General features: G+C 38.8%; 1 protein-coding gene across 1 annotated transcript in view; it reads right to left on the bottom strand.

The window, feature by feature from the left end:
- The window catches only part of LOC104510392 (probable phospholipid-transporting ATPase IH), a gene marked incomplete at its 5' end in the record, with an annotated part of 66397 nt that extends 42497 nt beyond the window's left edge, over positions 1–23900 (bottom strand). Inside the window, 7 exons of the mRNA XM_010152626.1 lie at positions 397–500; positions 988–1116; positions 5892–5999; positions 8343–8423; positions 9063–9152; positions 20748–20870; positions 23877–23900. Coding sequence (XP_010150928.1) covers positions 397–500; positions 988–1116; positions 5892–5999; positions 8343–8423; positions 9063–9152; positions 20748–20870; positions 23877–23900 — 659 coding nt within the window. The remainder of the gene's footprint in view (positions 1–396; positions 501–987; positions 1117–5891; positions 6000–8342; positions 8424–9062; positions 9153–20747; positions 20871–23876) is intronic.
- Positions 23901–24176: the final 276 nt, after the last annotated feature.

The raw sequence follows: 24176 nt of genomic DNA, 5'->3' as shown, positions 1-24176 counted from the left end.
TGAACACCCTCTCTTCCCATGGGACACCACACGCTGTATATGACATGGGATTCTGACATACAGACCAAGTAAAGGTACCAGTGTCAATAAATACATTTAATATTAATAAAGCTTATTTTCTTATTTTTTAGATTAAAAAAATAAAAAGTTGTAACATATCTGTCACACACCCCAGTGGATCGTCATGTGCACCCCCCTTTTTGGAGACCACTGCCCTAGAGCAGACCACTCAGCTACCTGCAGGAAAGGAGCGTGGATGGAAGTCTAACCTGACTTTAAACCCACTCTGGGGCCCACTCTAACCAGGCAGATGCAGCCAGTATCTTTTCATTATGATATTCTTGTAGTTTATTGGTAGGGTACCTTAAATGAAACAGGTAAGAATTACTTTCTTACTTATAAAGATCAGGCTGAGGTTGTTCACATTCAATGGTAGCATGTAGTGCATCGATTTCTTGTTCATTGTGAAATGACTTTGTGTCTTGAACAGCATAGTACGTCTGGAACGAAGAAAAAGGTGTAATTAGGATAAAAACCCATACAGACGTATATAAAAGACATTAATCTGCTGATATACTTCAGCTCAGTGTGAAGCTGATTTACTAGCTCTTACGTAAGTGCTAATAGTTCAAATAGGATGCACCTTTAAATGCTCCTAACTGGGTATCATCTTGCATTATATGCAAGGACCTTCCAGTGTACTCAAACACCAGGTCGCCACAAAAGCAGTGAAATACAAACAGGTTTGTGCATTATCTCTATAATCTGCACACCTACAGTGGACACCGACAAAACCACAAATAAATAGGTTTACCAACTTTCTGTAAAATAATGAAACTTTGGGAAAAATGAAGGCGACTGGTAAAAACATAAGTTACACAAGTCAGCATATCTGCACAGACATATATGCATGAATCATATTGTAATCTGTGCAAAAAATTAAACTGAAATGTTGCCCAAAAAAGAAAACGTAGAGCATTTTATTACCTTATGACTGGATTCACCATCCAAACTAGCTGTTGTAACAAAACATGTTCCATCTCCTCTACTACTTGACAGAAATATTAAGTCACATGGGAATGTTTCATCTTCTTTCACCATTACAATATCTCCAACCTAGGGGGAGGAAAAAAAACACAACACAACAAAATAAAATTGTTTATGCAGCAACCCACATTTCAGATTTCAAAAATAAAACCTAGGTTCACTTAAATATCTTGAAAAATCATCAATTTACAAGAGAATTTTACCACAGGAATAAAGGACTACAGAAATATCTTTAAAAAAAAAATAACACTTATTTACACACTGTGGAATGACCGAGTCTGTCTACTACTTTGCCTCTCAAGGTAGCCAAGTACTGACATGCTACATTTTGCAATATTATTTAAGAGATGTGAGATAGTATCCTAAATACAACAAAACATTGCTTCAAAACCAGGTGAAAGCTACTCTCATTGACTCCTAAGGATAAGCATCTACCTCCAAATACTACAATTAGAAACAGCTGAAAAAGCTAAGAATTCCAAGCCTGACAATGAAAACATCATAACTTTTCAGAAGAATTTATGACTAGAAGTCCAACTTATTTTTATCCATATTTAAAAAGGTGAGCAAATCAGCTTTTATTCATGTAAACACAGGGAATATCTTACAGCATGTCAAAGAATGTCACAGAACAGCCAGCCAACCATAAACTTAAAATATTACCGCAAACTATCCATTTGAGGAAAAACAGACTTTGACACATTTTTGGAGGTCATCATTTACAAAGGTATATAAAGAAAAAATTATCAAATGGCAAAGATATACTGTGTTTTAAAAATGTCACAGTTTCAATTAAAATCCCATGAAAATAATGTATTTTCTGCAATTTTTCACATAGCTCAGTGTCTGTTCAATATACTTATGTCATAACACATTATCATAAGATTCAGCTAATCGATGTTTTTGTGATATAAAGCTAAATTCTAATATCCTTAGAAGTTGGCAGGCGTCAATTAATTCTAGTTAAGCAAAGTAGTCTGGTAACAGTCAGCAATAGTAACATCTGCAGCTAAAATTGTGACAGGTTAGATTAAGATTTACTAACGTGTTGGAGAAGTAGGATGACAACAATAAATGAGACAAACTCCTGTAGATATGAAAAAGGCTTTTTTTAACCAACTGCAATAAAAAAATGCAGATTGTACACTGGGCATAGAAAATGCAAGTAGCTAAGCCTATCTGCAACAATCAGCTATGAAAATTAACAGAAACTTCAATGAGAAACTTCCCATCTTTTGTCTAAACGATGGTGCTGTCTTGAAAATCATGACTTTAGTGCAGCAGTAGTACTGTTTCAGTACTAATTTTCAGTCTCTGAACAAAAATCAGAGTTTTCTTAGAACAGTATAATGGCAATTGGCTAGTCCTTTTCAAGGGACAAAAAAAGCTGCACTTAATAAAAAATTTGTTCTGTTCAAATTTAGGAAGGGATTAAGTTTCCTCATGTATTCCCTTTTGATTAAAGGGCTGAGTTTGGGTTTTGTGGTGGTGGGGTTTGCGATTAGGGAGGGGCCACAGGGATAGCTCCAGCGGGAAGCTTCTGGAAGCTTCCCCAACTCCAAGTTGGACCCTGCCGCAGGTCAAGACCAAGCCAGTCAGCACCTCTGTGGATTAACAGATTTCAGAGGGGAAACACAAAAAATGAAGCAGTGGAAGTGGAAACAGCATGGAGAGCATCAGTGCTGAGAGAGGAGTGGGACATGAAACAACCAGGCAGACACCAAAAGTCAGTGCAGAAAGGCAGGAGCAGGTGGCTGGAGCAGAGGTTCCCCAGCAGCCCATGGTGAGAGGGCAGGCTGTGCCCTGCAGCCAGGGAGGGTCACGGGGGAGCAGAGACCCCCTCCTGCAGCCCGGGGAGGGCCCATGCTGGAGCAGAGGGATGTGTCCAAAGGAGTCCCTGACTCCATGGGAAGCCCATGCTGGAGCAGGCTGCTCCTGAAGGATGGCACCCCACAGAAGGGACCCACACTGGAGCAGTTGAACTGCAGCCTGTGGGAAGGACTCATGCTGGAGCAGTTCATGGAGGACTGTCACCTGTGGGAGGGACCCCATATTGGAGCAGGGGCAGAGTGTGAGGATCCCTCCCCCTGAGGAGGAAGGAGCAGCAGAGACAGCGTGTGATGGACTGACCGCAACCACCATTCCCTGTCCCCCTGAGCCGCTGGGCTGGAGGTAGAGAAACAGGGAGCAAAGCTGAGCCTGGGAAGAAGGGAGGGGTGGAGGGAAGGTGCTTTAAGATTTGGTTTTGTCTCTCAATATCCTGCTCCGATTTGATTGGTAACCAATTACATTGATTTTTCTTCCCCAAGTCAAGGCTGTTTTGCCCATGACCATAACAGGTGAGTGATCCCTCCCTGCCCTTGTCTCAACCCATGAGCCTTTCCTTGTATTTTCTCCTCCCCATCCCACCATGAGGAAGAGTGAGTGAGCAGCTGAGTAGTGCTTAGTGGCCAGCTAAACCATGACAATGACTTTTCACACATCATTCTGCAGACCCAGGGAAGTGAAGATACGTAGTGAGACCGTGAAGGGGCAGATACGGAACTGGAGACAGTGAATGTCTTGGCTGGAGCCAGCCTGAACAACACAGCCTTCATCCTGCAGAGCAGTGGACCCTGACAGACTGCTCAAGTTAGCTTATTTGTCCAAGATATATCTTCAAGAGAACCTGCCTTTTGCCACAAAATCGCTAATTATGAAAGACTGTGACATGATAATTATAATAACACCTTTGAAGTAAGAACTTTACCCAAACCAGACAAAACATTGTTAGGGAGTTATCTTGAATAAACTCTTAGGTGACAGATAATCCACCTATTCCTATAACAAACTGTAAGAACACCAGGTAATATTTTGCTTTTACCAGCTGTCATTGCAACTGAAAAACTACATTCATTTAATTATCCACTACCTAACACACGGCAAGTTTAACCATCTCCACAGAGGCCATAAAAGGCAAAATATTATTTCTTCAGAACATAGAAATTTTTTTGCCAGAGAGAAATTCAGGAAGCCAGTTTAGCAAACCAACCCCTCCTGACAGTAAAGTTTCACTACGAGAACAAGTGTGAGGAAAAATGCCCACTGTGCCTTGGAGTTGTGTAAATGTTTTCAGTGGCAACACATCAGAAAGTGAATTTTTAGGTCCAACTCAAACACAAAAACATCCTCCTCCTTTTGATTTTCACAGATCACAGTGCTTATTATTTATTAATTAATCTAGCAAGATTTTCTCTGTAAGCCACAGCACACAAGTCACCCTGCAAGCCAGGAGCAAGATGTAATACAACAGCCTATTAAAACAGAAGTTAATTATCTAAACAATTTGCAAAAATAAAAAAAGGCAGGAATAAGAAAAACCTCAAATCAATCAAAAATACTCGCAAAGAGCATCATCTTAATAAAATGTAAAAGGTGTTTGGACAATATTTGCCACTGTGACAGCTAAAGATGCAAAGAGGACATAGTTGGGCTCTCTTCAGTGCTGCCCAGTGACAGGACCAGAGACAAAGGGCACAACCTGAAACACGGGAAGGTCCATCTCATATTCACTGTGAGGGTGACCCAACACAGTTTGCCCAGGGAGCCTGTGGAGTCTCCCCCTCCTTGGAGCTATTACGCAGCTGTCTGGATGTGGCTCTGGGCAACCAGCTCTTGATGGCCCCTCTTGAGCAGGGGGTTGGACCAGGTGCTCTCCAGAGGCACCTGCCAGCCTCAACCAGGCTGTGAGTCCGTGACAAAGAAACCTCGCCTTTTAGCAATTCTCTTTTTCCTTTCTTTAATTAAATGTCCACAAGCTTTAGGTGCAAAAGGGTCTACCTTTAAACAACCTAGTCTGTTTGCTTGCATAATACAGGTCAGATAATTTTACCCATTTACCCATGCATACAGCTATCCCTTTCCATGCAAATATTTCCTATGCCTCTCTCTCCCATCATTCAGTTACTCAAAATACAAATCTCTGAAAGGGAAAGAATAGGAGAGAAATTGAGAAAATACAGACAATAGATTAATTAATGGAATATGAATTCCAGTTACGTGGTACTTTATTACTTTTATTTGGACTATTTCAGCATGTGATGTCTGAGGTTTTTTTTTTTTATTACCTGGAAGCCCTAGGTAGAAGTTACCACACTCAAAGGGAAGGTCACAGCAGAAAGGCTGTGAACACTGTAGAGCCATGGATGCCCAAACAAGGCAGAGCAGAAAAAGATATCCCTAACGAAGTTATTAGAAATAAGAAGATTCAATACAAATATCTATCAAATTTGCTGAGTTCTAAAGAGAATAATGACAAAGAGTTAACCTCCTCACCAAAGAAAGAAAAAGAAGCAGCAGCAGAAATTAATTTCTGAAAATAACCTTCAAGATACCAGGAAGGGAAAGTAGCAGCATTCAGAAGGCCAAATGCAATGAAGATGTTGTGATTTGATGAGTAATGAAGAAAGTCTCCTGGATGTGCTGTATATGTATGCATGCGTGTTTGTATACACAGGACAAGTCAGCAGTGTTGACTATCTCATGAGGCTTACATAAATTATTAACATGCATAACCACAGAGGACTGAAAATGAAGAAGAGACAAATGAGTGAAATACCAAGTTAAAAAATAGAAAATGGAAGAAACAGTTATGACAGGAGTTAAAGATAAAACAGAAACATATCTAGCTTCTGAAGATATTTTATTCAGAGGCACTAAAATTAAAAATTAGTCTATTGTAGGTCTAATTGCCATTAAATGTCATAAATGCTACAACATCACACTACATTGCTGTATAAATTTGTTTTACAAGAAGTGTGAAGTAAAGCCTAACTCCTAAAATCTGTTAAGGCAGAGTTACTTACTCTTAATTTTCGGCTTTGCTTTCTAACCAGTTTACCATGTTGAATGAAATGAACAGGGCATTGGTTCATTGCATTGTCAGCTTTATGTCGAAGCCAATCTTCATAACCCTAGAAAACAGTGAAATGGAATGACGCAGTGATGCACATTTGGCTATAAAGGCACAGAACAGCTCTAGCTTGCAACAAAATTATAAAAAAACAGCCTTGATCAAGGAAAAAAAAGGAAAATACTCTCACTAGAACAAATGAAATTGTGACACATCAGTAACACAGTCACGTTGGACATACATGGAAAAGAGCATTCACGGCTACAATTAGTCAACAAAATCATGTATCTTCATGAAGAATAGGTATGTTTACAGTGTGTATAACAATTTCTGGTGTTTAAGTGATGATCTCTTGCTCATACTCTACTGACTCTTGAGTAAGTGCAAAGTACTTATGGAAGCAGTTGCTAAAAGGATAGAAGTGTAGAAAATATATTTTGAAAGACTGGGATTCCATACTGAAAGATGATCAAATCACAACATGACCAAAGTTGGTCATATTTCCTGAATGTCATACAATTATGTCAAACTTCCTAGCCCTATACACAATATATATATTCCTGAAGAATTTTGTTCAAAGAGACTTTGCAGAGTTACCTATTTTGATTGCTCAATTATCCTATCAATTTCTCTTTTATACAAACACACAAAGTACAGGGAATCTGCAACTTCCTATTGAAAAGGTCCTGGCACAGGATAAAGATTGGGACCAACAAAGACACCACTGGTTAAGAGATGGAAAATATAATTTGTATTCCATAGCATTTTTGTATCTAACTCTCTTGAGCACATTTGAAAATTCAACGTAGAACAAAAGTATCACTACCTTGGATGCTCTCAGGGATAACCTGGGAACTCACGAAGTCTTTATAACTTTAGTGTCATACATTTCCGGGGGCTGGTATGACTCCTCAAGCAGGTCCGCAGTCTATACCAGTTGTTAGGAGAAAGACTCAAGGAAATAGAATTGCAGTGCTAGGCACAGCATGTCATAATCCAGGCTTTGACAGACCACTACCAAACTACAGTAAGGCTCTAGAGTGTAATATTTAAAACCTTGAGAGTGGAAAATCCACATCTAAAATACTAGCCATTGCATGTACCACAACTTGTGTTCACCAGCAAAGGCTGAATTCTACTACACAACATACTCAATTGTGTATAGTTAGGACTGTAAAGAAATGGAGATGCTGCTCTTCATAGCTTCTTTGAAAACTCATGAAAAACATCTGCATTTAGCATAAAGGCTGTGAAGGTAATCAGTCATCCTGTGAAGGGACAATCAAAGTTACCCTCTATATTGGGACAGACTTAACTTTCTTCACAGCAGCCCATATGCTGTTGTGCTTTGTACTTGGGGCTAAAACAGCAATGGTTATACCCCAGTGTTTTGGCTATTGCTGAACAGTGCTTGTACAGCTCCAGGGCTTTCTTTCCAGGTCAACAAATTCAGCTCTGGATAAATCAAAAGAAGGGCAATCATGAGCTCATTCCTGGTACAGACCAAATTTGTAGTATAAGAAGCTCCGATAACATGCATATCTGATTCCAACATACCTCCATATGAATTAAAGCATTCTATACCCATCTGAGATTCCACTAGTTTCAGTAAGATACCATCTACATTTAAGTGCTCCTGTCAACTGTAGCACTAAAGCATTAGAGCAGCAGGTGAAAAATTACCTTAGGCTTTTCCTTTTGGTAGTACTAACCCCAAAGTTAAACAAATCTATACCATTCCATACCTGTATTACACAATTCTATTTCAACAGAAGAACTTTCATTAGAAACTTTCATACTCAATGATATACGAAGAACTGATTTCAAAAAATGCTTCAGTTTCATATTAATTTTCACATTAAAAATGAGAGAATGCTCTAACGTGTTCAGTACCAATCTGTAGAAAGCACTACAGCTATCCTTATGAACCACAGAGTATAATCAACATATACTGAAAACTTGAACCAAAATGATGATTATTATCTGCTCATACTGTAAAGGCTAAGGAAATGTCAAAGGTAAGAGCAGATAGATCTTACAAACTTTTGAGGTTCTTATAAATTTAATTTTAGCCATTATGGAAAAACATCACAAGTTGTGGACAGTTATTTAGAAACAAATAAAAGTCAAAGTGTGGTGAGTAAACACACGAATGTAAATGATTCCTTCGAACACAAAGACATCCAAGTTCTAAATTATAAGATCGTGTTGAGTTAGTGATATGTCATCATGTAGCAATCAATTCTGCTTAAACTACAGAAACAAAAATAAAATTAGAGTGTCAAAGTTCATCGCAGTCATTCTTTAGGCACTGCCCTAAAAGAGTCTAAACCAAAAAGGTAGGGAAAATTGAAACGCAAAACAAATAACATTCTTTTTAGTTATACTTTTGCTCACTACTCACCTGTTTGATAGCTGTTACGGTGATGACAAATAAAAGTGGAAGTCCACTTGTAACTGGACTAGTAGGTGTATCAATAATTAACTGCAACAAAAGGGACAAAGATTCTCCAGTTATATTTTTATGCATATAAGCAGTCAGTTTTCCAAGGAAGATGTTTCAAGGAATCTTTTCAGCAATACGTTACCAAGGAGCTTTAATTAAGAAGAATAGTACTTTAACGTAAACTTTGAAAAATAACTATATTCTGTAATAAGACACAATACTGTATTTAGATGACATTAACGCTGGCTAAAAACATTTGCTTGTGAGAGTACCAGACTGGAGAGCTGCAGCTTCAGAGGCAAAATTACTGAGCCATGTTAGGAATTAGCATAGTGCTGTTTCACGTGTTATACAGCATGGCTGTTCTTGTGCCTGCAACAAGTGAATGGATGCTACTTTAACAGTGAACTTCCTAAAACTTCATTTTCAGACAACCTGACAGACTTTTAGAACTTTATTACAGTAGGTTTCAGACACACAAAGTACATCTTTATTCTGCCATTTGTTCTTCGAAGGAGAAGTAACAATTTTTAAGAGTTTAGGTAAGAAAGTCTAGACCAGGTCTAGACAGACCATCCCTTCCCCAGTCTTCAAAACTAGTTGTTTTTTAAACCTTTATCAACTCCTTGGTGTTTTAGGAAGAGTCCAGGAATTTATTAAACAATGCAAATAACTTACCTGAACCAGGAAAATTATGAGAAAATAGAAGTTAGCTATTCTTCTGAATTGCTCAAACAAATTTTTCGGTACAAAGTTCCAAAATGTGTACTGGAAAAAAAAATGCACAGATAGACAGTGTTTGTGAGAGAACTATTATTGGCATTCTACATTCCAAAAATCACACAAATTTAGAATTCACAATTCATTATTAAATAAACAAAATGCAGTAGCATTTCTGTTATTTTGTTTAATAGTTTTCTGAAACAATCTTAAATTGGCAATCGCATATTCTTGGAATTGTATCAGTTACCTCAGGATTTTTTGAACTGTGATAATCTTGGTACTAGGAATTGAAATAGTTTTTGACCAGCAACAACACTAATTTAGAAATCTAGTTGCAGAAAAAAAACCAGTTAAAATAAAAATACTTTAAAAACACCTTAGTCACTTCTAACACGGCTTTTAATTCACCTCCATTTTGTACGCATGACTTGAGCAGGCAGGTGGCACTCAGAGTTAACTACACAGTCACAGCAAGTTGATCAAATACAAGCTGTCACCCCCTCTTCTCTTGCTTGGCTTGGACACAAGCATAGTCCTCAAAACAAACCATAGTGCTGAGTAACAGTATATGGCTGCATGTTTCCTTACTTCCTGGGGACCCTTACAAGTTAGCCAAAATTCTTACATATTATCTAGAATTTAAAAAAAAAAAAATCACAAACTGCAAACAGAAACCACAAAAACTTCAAAGGAAGTTTAAATAAAAGTGAGAGAGAAAGGACCATACATCACCTAGTCCCTTCCCCTATCCTGCTGCAGTTTCAAATGTACTCTTTTTACACAGCTCATTCTGTAGGCCCAAAAAAAAAAGTAAAGGATTACTTGCAAAAATGTCAGCTAAAACTGTGTGAAGAGGTGTGAAAAATGGCTTGAGAAAAATAACATCATATCATCTTATTAGCCAAATTATCATCTGACACATAATAAAATGACAACTCCAATGTAGCTTTTGTTTCAAACGAGACGGGCTAAGAAGCTTCTTTTAATTATTTGCTCTGCTACAAATATGCCTTTGTCTCTTCTTGGCAGACTGCGCTGATACCTGCCGATAGGCAAATTATGCCACGAGTTATACATCTTCCGAATCTGACCCCAAAAGCAAAGACAGCCAGAGCCTAGAAGGAGCACCTGTGGATGAAAAGGGTCCCCAGGAAGCATGCCTTAGTTCTATGTGAAACCCCTACTACCCAAACTCCTCTTTATACATGCCTGGGGTTAAAGCTTAGACAAGGGCAGGACATGGGAATGAAGTGTTCCTTTGCTGTCATGTGCCAAAAATCAGTATCTATTCTAAATATGCCTTAAGTAAACACTTACCTGGCTTAATAGCTACCTCAGTATTAAACCACCTGTGAGCAAGCCAGAGCTCAGGCTGGCATACCTGCCCCAGCTGGAGAGTCAGGCACTCTCACCTTGCAATCTGAATTCTTTTCGTCAGCCCAGAATGCTGCTTGCACTGCCCAGCTACTTATCTTACAGTTTCAAAGCTGAACCGGTCAGGCTTGATTGTTTTTCCTTGCACAACAGTCCTCATCATTCAAAGCTGCTGTGGTGATATGTGACAACAGATTCTATTTTATGGTAATCTTTTTGTTTTCATCATTAACTTTGATCATCAGGCAAATTATCTCCGATTTCTGATCTCATGCATTTATTTCTTTATGAGTCTCTGCCTACTAAGAAGAAAAAATGAAGAGGTTTTAGTGAAAACCTTTTGTTTATGTTTTTCTGTTCAGCTTTTTTTAGAGAATAAGTGTTTTTTCCACGTTAAAGGGCTTTTTGTTGAAGCTTGATGGTTTATACAAACTCCCCAAATGACCATCCATAAAATATAATCTCTTAAGCAATAACATCCTGTTTAAATCTCCTGAAAGTTTGACTAAACATGCGGTGACAGAACACTGTTGTCAGACTGGGTGTTTTAAACACCTGGCTGAGAAAGTCAAGTAAATCAGTTAAAACAACAACCTACAAAAAGACAGAATGTTCAGCCTGACCCTTAGAAACTGATCCTCCTCGTACTCCAACCTCAGTTCACTTTCCGTGTCAAGCAGTCTTCGCTGCGGCTCCACCTTTGGTCAGCATCTCTCTTACCTGAATCAACATGAATAACCTGGGAGCAGACCATTTTTACGGTCTCGAATTTGATGCTTCTGTAACACTGAACTTCTAAAACTTCATTTTCAATCAACCTGACAGACTTTCAGAACTTCATCACACTAGGTTTCAGACAGACAAAGTACATCTTTATTCTGCCTGTTGTTCTTTGAAGGAGAAGTAACAATTTTTGAAGGAGTTTAGGTAAGAAAAGGCAGACCGCTAAGATGTCTTGACAGACCTCCCCTTTCCCAGCCCTTAGTAGCTCAGAGCAGTAGCTACAAATGGATGATTAATGTTTAACCACCATAATCACTCCCAGGAGAAACAACAGAGCAGCTGCCACTCAGAACAGCATTTCTTTTGTGACTGCAAGCCAGGCAGCTCCTCTACCCTAGTTAGGCTGGAACAAAATAAAAAGCTTCAGAAAAGAGATATCAAAAATGAAAATATTAAATGCTTTAGATTACTGTGCACAGATACAGAGTTAACACCATCTCTCCAGATAATTTCTAGTCCTGATCTTTGAAAACTCTGAAAAGGAGTTTATGGATTTAAACTACCTTTTTCACTATATCTCATTTGAAGGAAATAAAAGTATCCAAATAGCTATGCACTTGAACCTTTTAACTGATCTTTTCCAATTGCTGCAGAAGACAAAGGCCGGCGCAGACACATGCCTTTTGCATACAGGAGATAGTTAAGTTAGACAGCAAGTCGTAGAGTTACGTATTCAACCACCAGATGAACACACTGTGAGAACAGATGTGTCTGAAGCACTGTGCAAAGGACTGTAAAAATCCATCTTGTCTAGAGTCAAAACAGTGTAATTCAAGCACATTTTCTTTCCATTTATCATCATAATAGCACCTGCAGTGCCGGTGGATTTCTGTAATCATGTGCTTAGAGTACATAAGTGCACCCCCGCAGCATTCCCACTCATACCCCTGTGCCATCTCACCAGTTCTTCCATCCTCATTGCTAACATCGTGTTGCTTCCAGCTCTGACACTTCCTTGTTAAAGCCAGTGCCATTAATTCGAAAATATAGAATAGGGTCTACTTTAATGATGATTTAACTTTAACCACTGTATTTTTACCATTTCATTCGATATCTGTATGTCAGAATTTTGGCTCACATTTCGAACTTCTCTTTCCAGCCTAAGAGGCAGATATTTTCCTAAGCAAAAGGAGAATTTTTTAAGTAATCACTTGACATCAAAAGCTAGAGCTGTAAGAGAAAAAAAAAAAAAAGCACTCCATCTTGTGTTACGGAGTTCTGCCAACACCTCGCTTTCGTATAGCTTATTTGTTTTAAAGAGTCACCATCTCTTCTAACCTGCTCTGATTTCACTCCTTCCCCTCAACCTTTACCACTGTTTCTGGTAGATGCTTAAACTATTCTGACGAAAGTATCTACAATGTTGCTTCAGCCCTGGTTTGTAGACATCTTGCTATGCTGATCCTCACCTCTTCTGCAAAACAGAACACATCTTGTGGATGATAACTTCAGGGAAGAACTGATAAAAGTTGAAAAATAACCCTGCACTCCAAGTTTTCTCAATATTTTTCCCCCAGACCAAGACAAGCAGACAAAACTCAAACATGTCCACAGTGACTTCAGTATTTTTAACATAGAGTTTTACAGTACCTAACAATTACCTAAAAATAACATATCCTTAAAGCTGCCAGCTTTACTGGCCTGTACACATGTGTTTATATACACACATAATTTATATATGTGAGATTATTATGCTTTTAAAACAGAAGTATTACATATATACCTAGCTGTTCGGTTAAAGAACAGTGAAAAACACCTGATCAGAAGTTAGACAACTTCTTTAAAATCAGTTTTGTTCCTAAAAAAACGTTACTCTGTTTTTAAACGCAATTTGTGAAAGTCTACCGTAGCAGAGAAAACTACAGTAAAGGCTGTGAAAAAAAGAGCATCTATAATTAGCTGAAATCCTATGAACTAAGTCAAGAGTATGGGTTGTCTTTATGAAGTGACTTGCTTACAACCACATAGGAAGTTTGTAGCAGAACTGATTTAAGATCTAACATGTATTAAATCAGTCTCTACTCTCATACCTTATCATAGAATGGTTTGGGTTGGAACGGACCTTAAAGACCATCTAGTTCCAACCCCCCTGCCATGGGCAGGGACACCTTCCACTAGACCAGGTTGCTCAAAGCCTCATCCAGCCTGGCCTTGAACACTTCCAGGGATGGGGCATCCACAGCTTCTCTGGGCAACCTGTGCCAGTGCTTCACCACCCTCTCCATGAAGAACTTCATCCTCATATCCAATCTAAACCTCCCTGCTTTCAATTTAAACCCATTACCCCTTGTCCTGTCACTACAGGCCCTTGAGAAAAGTCCCCCCCCATCTTCTTTGTAGGCCCCTCCAGGTACTGGAAGGTGCTATAAGGTCTCCCCGGAGCCTTCTCTTCTCCAGGCTGAACAAGCCCAGCTCTCTCAGCCTGTCCCCATAGCAGAGGTGCTCCAGCAACTTCAAGCAAAAAAACCTCAGATTTCCGTGCTTATGCATAATTCTAAAATTGTAATGTATGAAATTTTGAAATCCACTTTGCAATGTTTAGGACAATTTGGAATTAACATAGAAATACAATTAGCTACATTTTAATGAAAGTGTTGCCACATGTGCCACCTGCACAGTGTTCATCACTCCACCAAGAGGCCCACCACATGAGTTCACTCTAAGCTGTTACTCATAGGGCATGTGACTAAGAGCCACCTGTACAGTTCAGAGAGTGCAAAAATGAAACTGATTTGGGGAAATCACTTCAGATGGTGCCTACACCTTTGAATGAACAAGCATACAGATTTTTGTCATAGGGTTCCTTAAAAATAGCTGCTGGTACTACTACAAAGCAGCTTATCTTTAGTAGCTCTTGTTCAGCAACTCTCAGTTTCAAACAGGGGCTGTATTTCCAGGAACTCCTCTGACAAAGACACCCCCCCAGCATCTGGAAGATGCTCTAATTACAGTTTTAAAGAAACCAAACACACACCACCACACACCTTACAGTAAAGGGTGATCAAGTCCAACCGTTAACGCAGCACTGTCAAACTCACCACTAAGCCACATCCCTAAGCTACTCATCCACATTTCTCAAATCCCTCCAGAGTGCCTCCACCATGGTGACTCCACCACTTCCCTGGGCAGCCCGTTCCAATGCCCGACAGCCTTTTCCATGAAGAAATGTTTCCTAATATCCAATCTAAACCTACCCTGGCACAACTTGAAGCCATTTCCTCTTATCCTATTGCTTGTCACTTGAGAGAAGAGACCAACTCCCACCTCTCTGCAACTTTACTTTCTCATGTGTAAAGTGAAGAGAAATGACACCTGTCCTTGTTGGTGGTCAGTTCGGACCTGAGTGCTTTCCTTCCCTTCTTCTACTTCTCTCTTGCTGTATGCAGACTCTGTACCAATATAAAAACCTTAAAAGCCCTGTCTGGGGCAGTACCAGCAGAGAATAGAAGATGGGTGTTAACCCTGGGCTGAGTCAGGGGAAGGGTAGATGGCTTCTCCTGGGAACACACACGGGAGGTTGCAGAGAGCCATTGCCCTACAAATTCTACCCTGAGCAGGACCATCAAGAGCTAACAGCTCTTCCTTGCTCTCTCTAGGCACTGGCAGCTGTCCACAGAAGGAAATTGTGTTATCAAGCCTGGAAGGAGAACTGCATGCTCATGCATTCCCATCCCATTACAGCTATTGCTATCCTTGAGCTGGCACCAGACAAAGTCCAATTGATTCAGGTTGACTGCTGATCAAGCCCATTTACTCTCCTTCATTACTAACAGCTCCTGTCCCTTTGACATGGCTGGGCAAACCTGACTGTTTAACCCTTTGAGTGTTGGATCTGACCTTCTGCTTCAGCCAGTATGGGTGAGAGTCAGGGGGTTGCCTGGGCACAAAGCTGGGAGCTCCATGCTACAGCTGCTTTTAGAGCAGGTCACTATGTCCACACTAGAAGGCACACTCAGAATATTCCCTGCATTGGTACCAGTCCCCTAAGCATTTGTGTCTACCCATCCATGTGTCATGCTGCACAAATACATGACCATGCCAGTTCCCACTGTGGCCTGCGGATGCTTTGACTTTCACATCTCATTGCTTAGGGCTACATTTGAACTCTTCAACTTGAGACAGGCATGCCATGGCCCCAGAGAGGCCAGACAAATCCTGCCATTTACAAAGCATCACCTTAGAGAGGTCTGGGACAGCTTAGATCTCCTCTGGGCTCCAAGCAGCTCATTTGGTGGAGGCATTTTAGTATTTCCTTAAGCTTCAGTATTAACATTTCTTCTAAATGTGGCAACAAAATGAGAGATTAGAGCACACACCCCACACCCTCCAGTCTGTTTTTTATAATGATGCTAGGAGTGAGAGCTGCAGGGAAGAGGTACAGCACAAGGGCACAAATTTCTGCTGGAAGAAAGGAACATTTCAACAACATCCACTGAAACATGTCAGAATTACTTAACTTTAACTATTAGTCACTGCAATTGAAATGACTCAGAATTAATCAGATGAGCACTGAAGGTAGCTAAGGTTCCCCTTGCAATTTTTAGGATTCTCAACATGCAGCATTACTGTTTCAGGCCATTCTCATACAACTCGATGTTTGGATCAGTATTTGATGAGAAGCCCCAAGGAAATATGCAACAACAAAAGACAGTATTATTTGTGGAACAAAACCAGAAGCAGTTCTGGTCCATGAATGCAGTTGGACAGCATTTCAAAGCCAGAGTTAACAGTAGTAATGTTTTGCTACATCAGTTCACCTTATTGCTTCTTTAAAGGAAGAACAGAAAACAAAGCTACAGTACAAGCCAGCATTTCATAATTTCATACCATCATTTGAATGAAATCTCTTTACAGCAAATTCTTCAAGTAACAGTTCTGTATCCACTGTATTCCACTTGAGTCATATCCCACTACTCTTCAGTATCATCCTTCTGGGAGCTTACACACTGCTGCTTCCAGTTATGTTAGTGACCCAGGCACACAAAGTTTTTGTAGCTGTAAGAACTCTTGTTATGCAAATATGAAAGTTTGCAGCTAGACAGGATCAAGGCAAAATACTATGTATTTGTTACCCAGAGTGAAAAGCAGCTTTTTTTAATAAGCTTTATCTGCGGGTGATATGGCAAAACAAATCAGTGCTCCTGGAGAATGTTCCTGGAGTTTCTAAGTTTGTCAGCTGTCTCTGACACCCCTGAAAGTCTCTGATCTCTCCCTGAACAGGAATTTCTAGCGCTTTCATGCAGTTCATTCTTTAGGTTGTCAAAACCAGTAAGCAGTTGTAATTAAACATGTTCTTACAGCATTCCATATGATTGTCTCAAAAGTTTGTGTTTTCTATACAACTTTCCCCTCTGTTCAAGAGACAAATGTACACATCCAATTAGTCTTCAGTTCATTGATTCAGCTAGAACAGGAGATGCAAGCCCTTACTTTGTCTACCAATGAATGAGATCCTTGAAGCACAGCAGTTCTATAGAGATATAGGATCAATGTCAGGAAAAAGAATTTGCATGCTAGAAATCATTAACAACTGAATAAAAGAACTAAACACCCCGTTATGCCTCTAAAATCCATAGTTTGCCTATACAACTGAATGCTCTGTGCCTTTACCAGTGTCTGAAAAACTACAGCTGGCTTGGGAAAAGGTAGAGACCAATCTGAGAAAAGGTATTGACCTTCCTTCCACACAAACAATTATCAAACAGACTGAGGCTCTTCAGCTGGGAAAGGAACACAGCAAAGATCACTAACAGTATCAAGAAGATAAACAGGGGATAACATCTGTTCTCATATTCAAGGACTTTGAACATGAACTGAAATTAGCAAGTAGGAGTTTCAAATTGAAGGTTCAGTTTCTTTTGGCAAATAGTTCTACCCTTTAACTGTGCCTTAACTGTACACTGATAATTTACAGGGACTCAGAAAGTATTGAAGAAATCTACAGAAGAGAAAAATCATCACTTTTGGCTCACACATGGTTAAATACTAAAAGACTTTGGGGGATATACCACTCTGATTACTTGTTCTTCCATTCTTCCCTAGGCATCTGCTGCTGGTAGTACAGTACAGCATAGTGTGCCAGATGGACCTTTGGTAATTCATAGCTGGTCAGACACATCCATGCATGTACAGATACTGTTTAGCATACTGACTGAGACACTCCCAGCACAAAAATATGAAGCTTGTAATATGAAACTTCCTTAAGGTCCAACATTATTTTGCAGTTTACAACAGTTTAAAAAAAAAAGATTAAAACCTTGTTATCCTGTTTTAGAAGAAGGAAAAAGTTATTTCTCACCAAGTTCTGTTAAATGCTACTGCTGCACAGTTTAACCTACTTCCCTTTTGACATAGCAGTTCTACTAATCAGTAAATAATTGAAAATGTGAATAATTTCTAAAAAAAAAAAAAAGCACCCTCCCTGCCAATTTAATTACTTTTCTTTCCTATTTGAATCATTAGGATATTCTACCAACTAATGTTTTGCTATGCTGCATCAGTCATAAAAATCAAGCAAGGGCGCAACAACAGCAACTTTAAAAGCTAACACCACAGGCAGCTGAAGTAGCTGAAAGTTACATCAACGTAAGGATCCACCTTACAAATGTCACCGTCTCTAGAACATAAGCAAACCACACGCACAATCCAAGAGACAGATTTTTGCCTTCTATTATTTCAAAGTAGTTTTGTAATGTGGTGTTAAAATCATAACTGAATTAACACATCAAAAGAGTCTATTTGTCTATCCAAGGTCTGTCTAGATATCACTTTTCATGATGCGGAGTATGTCATAGAATCATAGAATGGTTTGGGTTAGAAGGGACCTTAAAGACCATCTAGTTCCAACCCCCCTGCCATGGGCAGGGACACCTTCCACTAGACCAGGTTGCTCAAAGCCTCATCCAGCTTGGCCTTGAAGACAGCCAGGGATGGGGCATCCACAACATCTCTGGGCAATTAAGCATTAAGCACGCAGGGTATTAGCCACATTCCACAGTGACACTGCAATGTATAAGAAATATCCCTCTGTACTGGAATCAAATTATTATCTTGCTGACACCAGGAAGCCTCTGGTGAAGCACAGTAAAGTTTAGCTTTGGAAGGAAATAACTAGGAAGGTCAAAGGTTCATACTGTTTCAAGCTGCCATCTTTTTTCAGGGCTTTATGAGAGCACATTTGTTAGCACAGCAGCATCAGGTAGTTTAATTGATGAGGTGCCCTTGTGGTTTTAAACTACCCTTTTTAGAAATTCAGTTTGTCTTAAGTTGGTAAAATCTGTACATGGAAGTTCAGAGTTTGTCATCCTTGAAGAGCAATCATATACTTACATAAAGCATTAAAGACCCATAAAAGCACAGCTGAAAGTTACTGTCTCACTGATGAAAGACAAAGGAAGTACCCTTCATGGTTGAGGTAGCATTATAAGGTGTGCCTGCATGCATGCATCTTTGTTCTACCCTAACAATTACGGATTCCCATTTAATTTTGTACATCTGATAATTTTTCAGGAAGCTTATGTCTGTGTTTCCTAAGCAGTGGTAGGTACCCCTCCAGGGCTCACAAGGGAGCAAGTGACAAGGAGCGAGTGGGAGGTGAAGAGCTTACAGAAACAGCAGAAACACAAGTCTCAATGGCGCTTTACCCAGGCTGTTTGGAAAAGTTCTCATACCAAGACAACTGTCATTAAAACTGACCCTTCAGCAGTCTAAGGAACTGTTCGATATTATAAAGCATTTATGTGAACTCTGTACCCTCCTGAAATATCACCACTGCATTTACTTTCAATGACAACTTAAGCATGAGAAGTTTAACCAATAAACAAAGTTTTGAGAAACATTGCATATATAAAAAGACTAATAATCTTCTGTTTATTGAAAACTGTTTACAGGCACAGTTCACAGCTGAAGAGTTTAACATTTAAAACATTTAACTGAACATGCTTTATATCCAAATAAAAACACTCTTTACTCAACTAGCTGAAATCATATGTATTTACTAACTGCTGGCAGTGATCCTCAGCTCAATCAAGGTTTAAGTCAAATCTCATCCTGCAAAGCACAGGAACTTGAAGCTTCCACAAATTTTATTATCACAAAAGGATGTCATACATCTTGTAGAGTTAAGTAGGATGCTTTTATTTCAAAAAGCATCAGCAGCAGTAGCTTCAATAGCTTTATTTATGTCCCACATGACATGTATGAGATGAAAAAACTGTCATGGGAGTACAAATATTTGCATAAAATGTATTTACTCTTCAATAATCCAAAAGGCAATACAAGTTAATGTGTGGAGCACAGGGTTTACCACTGTATAACTTGACTGTATTCCATCTGGGTTATTCACTGCATTACCTTTTGAACATTCTATCTAATCCAAGATGCACAGGATACGATGTTGTTTGCTACTGTACTGTCTTTCAATGAAGTACAGAAAAATAGTAAAAACAGTAGTGAAGGAGGGTATTAAAAAATAAGATTTTGCATAAGTAGTGAGAAAATTTGAGAAGAGTGTGGGGTTCATTACAGCTTTGCCATTACATTAATGGATGGCAAGTGTTCAGACCCACGAAGATAAGCGCTCAGGTCCTTAAGATCACAACACTACTGAGGTTCTTAAAATGAGCCTGCAGATCTGAGCCACAGCTCAAACAGAATTTTCCCAACAGAGGAGCTATTCTTTAGAATTCATTATTTCATAACTGGCTGAAGTTGCGTGCTCATTAAGATTAAAATTTAAGCACATTAAAAACTTGAAGTTCTTGAGGTGTTAGCCATACAATGACCTGCATATGTTCCATTTTCCATGCCACTGCAGTACAAACCTTCAGCTAAAGCAAGCCACTCTAACCAGGCAGGGAGCAGCCACAACCCAACGGCTCACAGAAAGCTGCCATATCTTACAGAAAGATGTATTAGTTAAAGTGGGGGACAACTGGAAAGTTTCTAAAGGGCACAAATGTATCACAATAACAAAGGTTTGAGAATTATTTGCTTGGATGTGTGCAGAGAGCATTATTTCTATGGGGTTTTATCAAGATGAGCTTTTGAAGGGGATAGCATGGTTATTGTGGATATAGCTTCATTTGTTGATCACTTATATTGATCATACTCTTTCTAGTACATTGAGGTATTGCTTTAGATTACAAAGGATGCAGTCTCTCCTTGGGGAAAATTTTCTTCAGGGTTGCCCCAAATGAAAATTGCTTTCTTGCTCCTTTGTGGAAAAGCATAGTAACCCTCCAAGACTTTACTGCATACTATAGTAAACACTGAAGAAGTCATTCTATTCCTGTTCACTTTAGAGACAATTTGGCAATTTACTTTTGTGAAAGAAACTTGATACACCTTCATTTTACTTTTGCCAGTCCTGCTAAAGGAGAAATATATAGGAAATATAGGAAGAAAATCTTGAAGGAAATAAATGAACACACAAAGAATAAACTTGAGCTGTTTGTGTTAATGAATGAAAGAAAATACTCCTACCTTTGATGAGACTATTCTGTTATCTGGAAATCTCTGCGGAATGTACGCTTCAGTGCCTGGGGGTGGTTCACGATGCCCAACATAAATAGTCCGACTGTCCACCCAATTCTCTTCTCCAGCACACTATGAGGGAAAAAAAACAGTCATCACATCAGTTCACTCTCTATTGCTGCAGTAAGATGAGACACAATTAACTAATCATGCACCTGATCATCAACAGAAACATAGCCATCAGTGCGCGACCCCACACACTTCTCTCTATAATCAAGACCACCAAAACACATAAGTCAATTGTCAAAAAACTCTGTCCTAATCGCACTGCGCTTTCTCTAAAGACAACAAAAGGGAATCCATGAAAATTGCTATTCTGACTTTTTAGCTTCATAAGTGAAACGCATGGCTTAAGATTTCCTCAAATGTTACATATGTAACAAAAGTAATATATTGTATATAGAAATGTTTGTGGTTGCTACTTATTTTATTACTGATAATCAGTGGTAATTAAACCATTCATAAAAATATGAGGAGTACCTGTCATTATAAAGACTAATGACCTATAACTTGGTAATTTATTTGCAGCAAAGAGCTGATGTATGGGCTTCATCATCATCACTGGATCAAATTTGGAGTAATTTAAATATGTAATCAATTTTAACTCAAAAATCTCTGCTTTATGTTGCAACAATGCATAATTTACATAAAATGCCAGTAAGCATACTAAAGGGATGCTTCTTTCCTGCACCTTCAGCTCCGTCTGTTTAGTATACTAAATATGTCCTGAAAGCGCTCCTGGGCACTGATGCTTGGGTGCCTGTTTCTAAGGGTGAACTGTCAGACCACTAATCAGCCAACTAACACCAAACAAATACCAGGAGCAGTTTGGTAGTTCACACAACTAAAACATCACTCCCCAAGTCAGCTGGGCATAGCTGCAAAGTTCTTGACAACAACAAAAAAAAAAAAGAAAAGAGTTTAACCATATAGACATGGTATCATCTTTGCTATAGCTGGTCTTCCTGTCAATAGCTCTGGGTCCATTTACATTACCAGACATAGCTAAGCAGCCTAAAATAAAATGTAGTCCTCAAACTTAAAATATTCACCATAACACTTCCTTCATCAGTCCATTTCTATATAATTATTGCAGTGCCTTAAGTGCAACACATAGGTGAAAACCAAAACTTTAAAATTAAATTATTGTTGAAATACATGTATAGAATTCTTTCCATAGTCTGAAAATCTGAAGCAGTTAAGCTTATAAAAAAATTACAGATGTGCATGACTTTCTTTGGGGTGGGAGGGAACATCAAAAATATAGAAAGAAAACCTATTGAACTCAGAATATTAACTACAGAATAGCTGAGCCGTCATGAAGTAAATTGTAAAGTGAAATAAGAGACTTAGAAGCCATTTCTGCTGTCCCTGACATTAATATTAGAACTAGTTAAGAAAGACCCTAAATCATTACTAATTCTTGCACGTCACAGAAAAATGAAGGCAATACATTCAGAAGCTACCAAAAGGCCAAAATTACAAAACTAATTATAAAACTAAAAGTAAAGGTAAACCCGAAGTTTTTCTTAGTCATATCTTAATGCTATTCAATAATTCAAAAAGAGTTGCTTAAATATTATATGAAGACAAGCCTATAAAGGAAGTAAAAGTGGCAGCCATTCACAAGACACACTGATGGCCCAGTCACAGCTTATACTAAGCTCCCTAACCGTCCCTGACTCAGTGCAAGTGCATACACAACGTTTCTCACAAATTCGGATGTGTGCTAGTTTTAAAATTACACTGATTTTCTGGCCAGACAACTCCTCCTGTATCACTTGGACCTACCTTTCAGCAGGTCCAAAAAGCAAGACTGCCTTTCAGCCCATTTCTTAAGACTAGGTAAGATTCAGCAAGCCAAAATACTTTGGAAGTAAGTAAAGCAATAAAAGTCTTTCCTTGTTCCACCTTCCCTCTATGCCAAGAACAAAATGTGGTACTTTGTCATTTCATTGGAACACAATATATTTTACTGTGTCTTTGCACCTTGAACGTACAATGCACACAGATGATTTATGGACACTTGTGGCAAGTAATACTCCTAGAAAGGCAAGAGTGAGATATTTCCGAGTAGTAGATTAAACTCTACTATGCTTATTAATTTTTCATTAGGAAAGTCATTCCAGATTTAAAAGCAACACAAAGGTTACTCCTGATACAGTTAAGTGCCCGAGTTCAGAGACAACTGTGTAAAGGGCTAATGGGAACTCAACACAAGAATCTTTGAACATCAAGAAGAAATCCCTCGGCTTCTCCTTCCTTCTTCAAAAGCCCAGCCAGACAATTGTCTCATTTATTATGAGCCAATCAAAGACACCTTGACAAGGATCTTATTAGTTCATAAAAGCTTTTTTTTAATTTCACAATATAAATTTGATCTTTATCATCATTCCGAACAGTCCTCTGAAATTACCTATCAGGCCAGGAAATGCAAAAACAGAGCTCTAAACAGTATTCTCCCGTATTGCTACTGGTTTTTAAAGGTCTGACAGCCACGGAGCACTGTATATTTACTAAGTAAACCAACTTAATGTCACAACCCGGAATTTGTACCCCTAATGAAAGGCTCTGTAAAATTTACTTTAAGCGTGGATATAAAATTAAAGACAATCTCTTCTGTTAGCTTAATTGGATCTGGTTTTACCATGAATTGATAAGTTCACCACAAAAGTATAAAACCATATCTAACTTAAATTTTAACTATCCCTAGCGCAGAACATTTTGTATGTGCGTATCTGTGCATGCTGTGCTTTGTTTTGGCTCTTTTTAATATTTTAATAAAGAATTGAAAATAAATGCATTTTACTAAGCCAATACTTCAAAACCCCCACCCAGGATTCACAGCTGAGGTGTGAAAATTCAGCAGGGAAGAGAAAGGGTATGTTTTCCAGCGAGGTAAAATTGAAATGCAAGCAGCAGCATAACTTATTCAGTACTACAACAAGGAAACTCACTTGCATGAAGCAGAAGAGATGCTTTTGGGAAAACTGCACTCTAAGTCAGGATGCATACCACTTAAGAGGAATCAAACCACACCAACTGAATGCCTGGTAATGCTAACCCACAAACCCAAACACGTTGATCCAACAATCGTTTCAATGGTCAGGTACTGCATGTGAGAGATCATTTACACAATGACAGCAGGGTAACCGAAAAAAGCAATCTGAGGCAGCTGCCAGGACAATGAACTATGTTCACCACTTTTTTTTTTTAAGTTCTATTACTTAAGCCCATTAAGGATATGTCCAAGAAACCATAAATAAACCTTAGCATTATCTGCTTCCATTTATAGTATAAAGCTCAATGTACTGAGACCTAGTTTCATTGGCACATCAATGAAGAAGCATTATTTAGCTTTTACTCTTTCAAGCAGGG

Source organism: Eurypyga helias, unplaced genomic scaffold (assembly GCF_000690775.1).
Source record: "Eurypyga helias isolate BGI_N326 unplaced genomic scaffold, ASM69077v1 scaffold8615, whole genome shotgun sequence".
Taxonomy (NCBI): domain Eukaryota; kingdom Metazoa; phylum Chordata; class Aves; order Eurypygiformes; family Eurypygidae; genus Eurypyga; species Eurypyga helias.
This window is presented reverse-complemented; position numbering and strand designations above follow the sequence as displayed.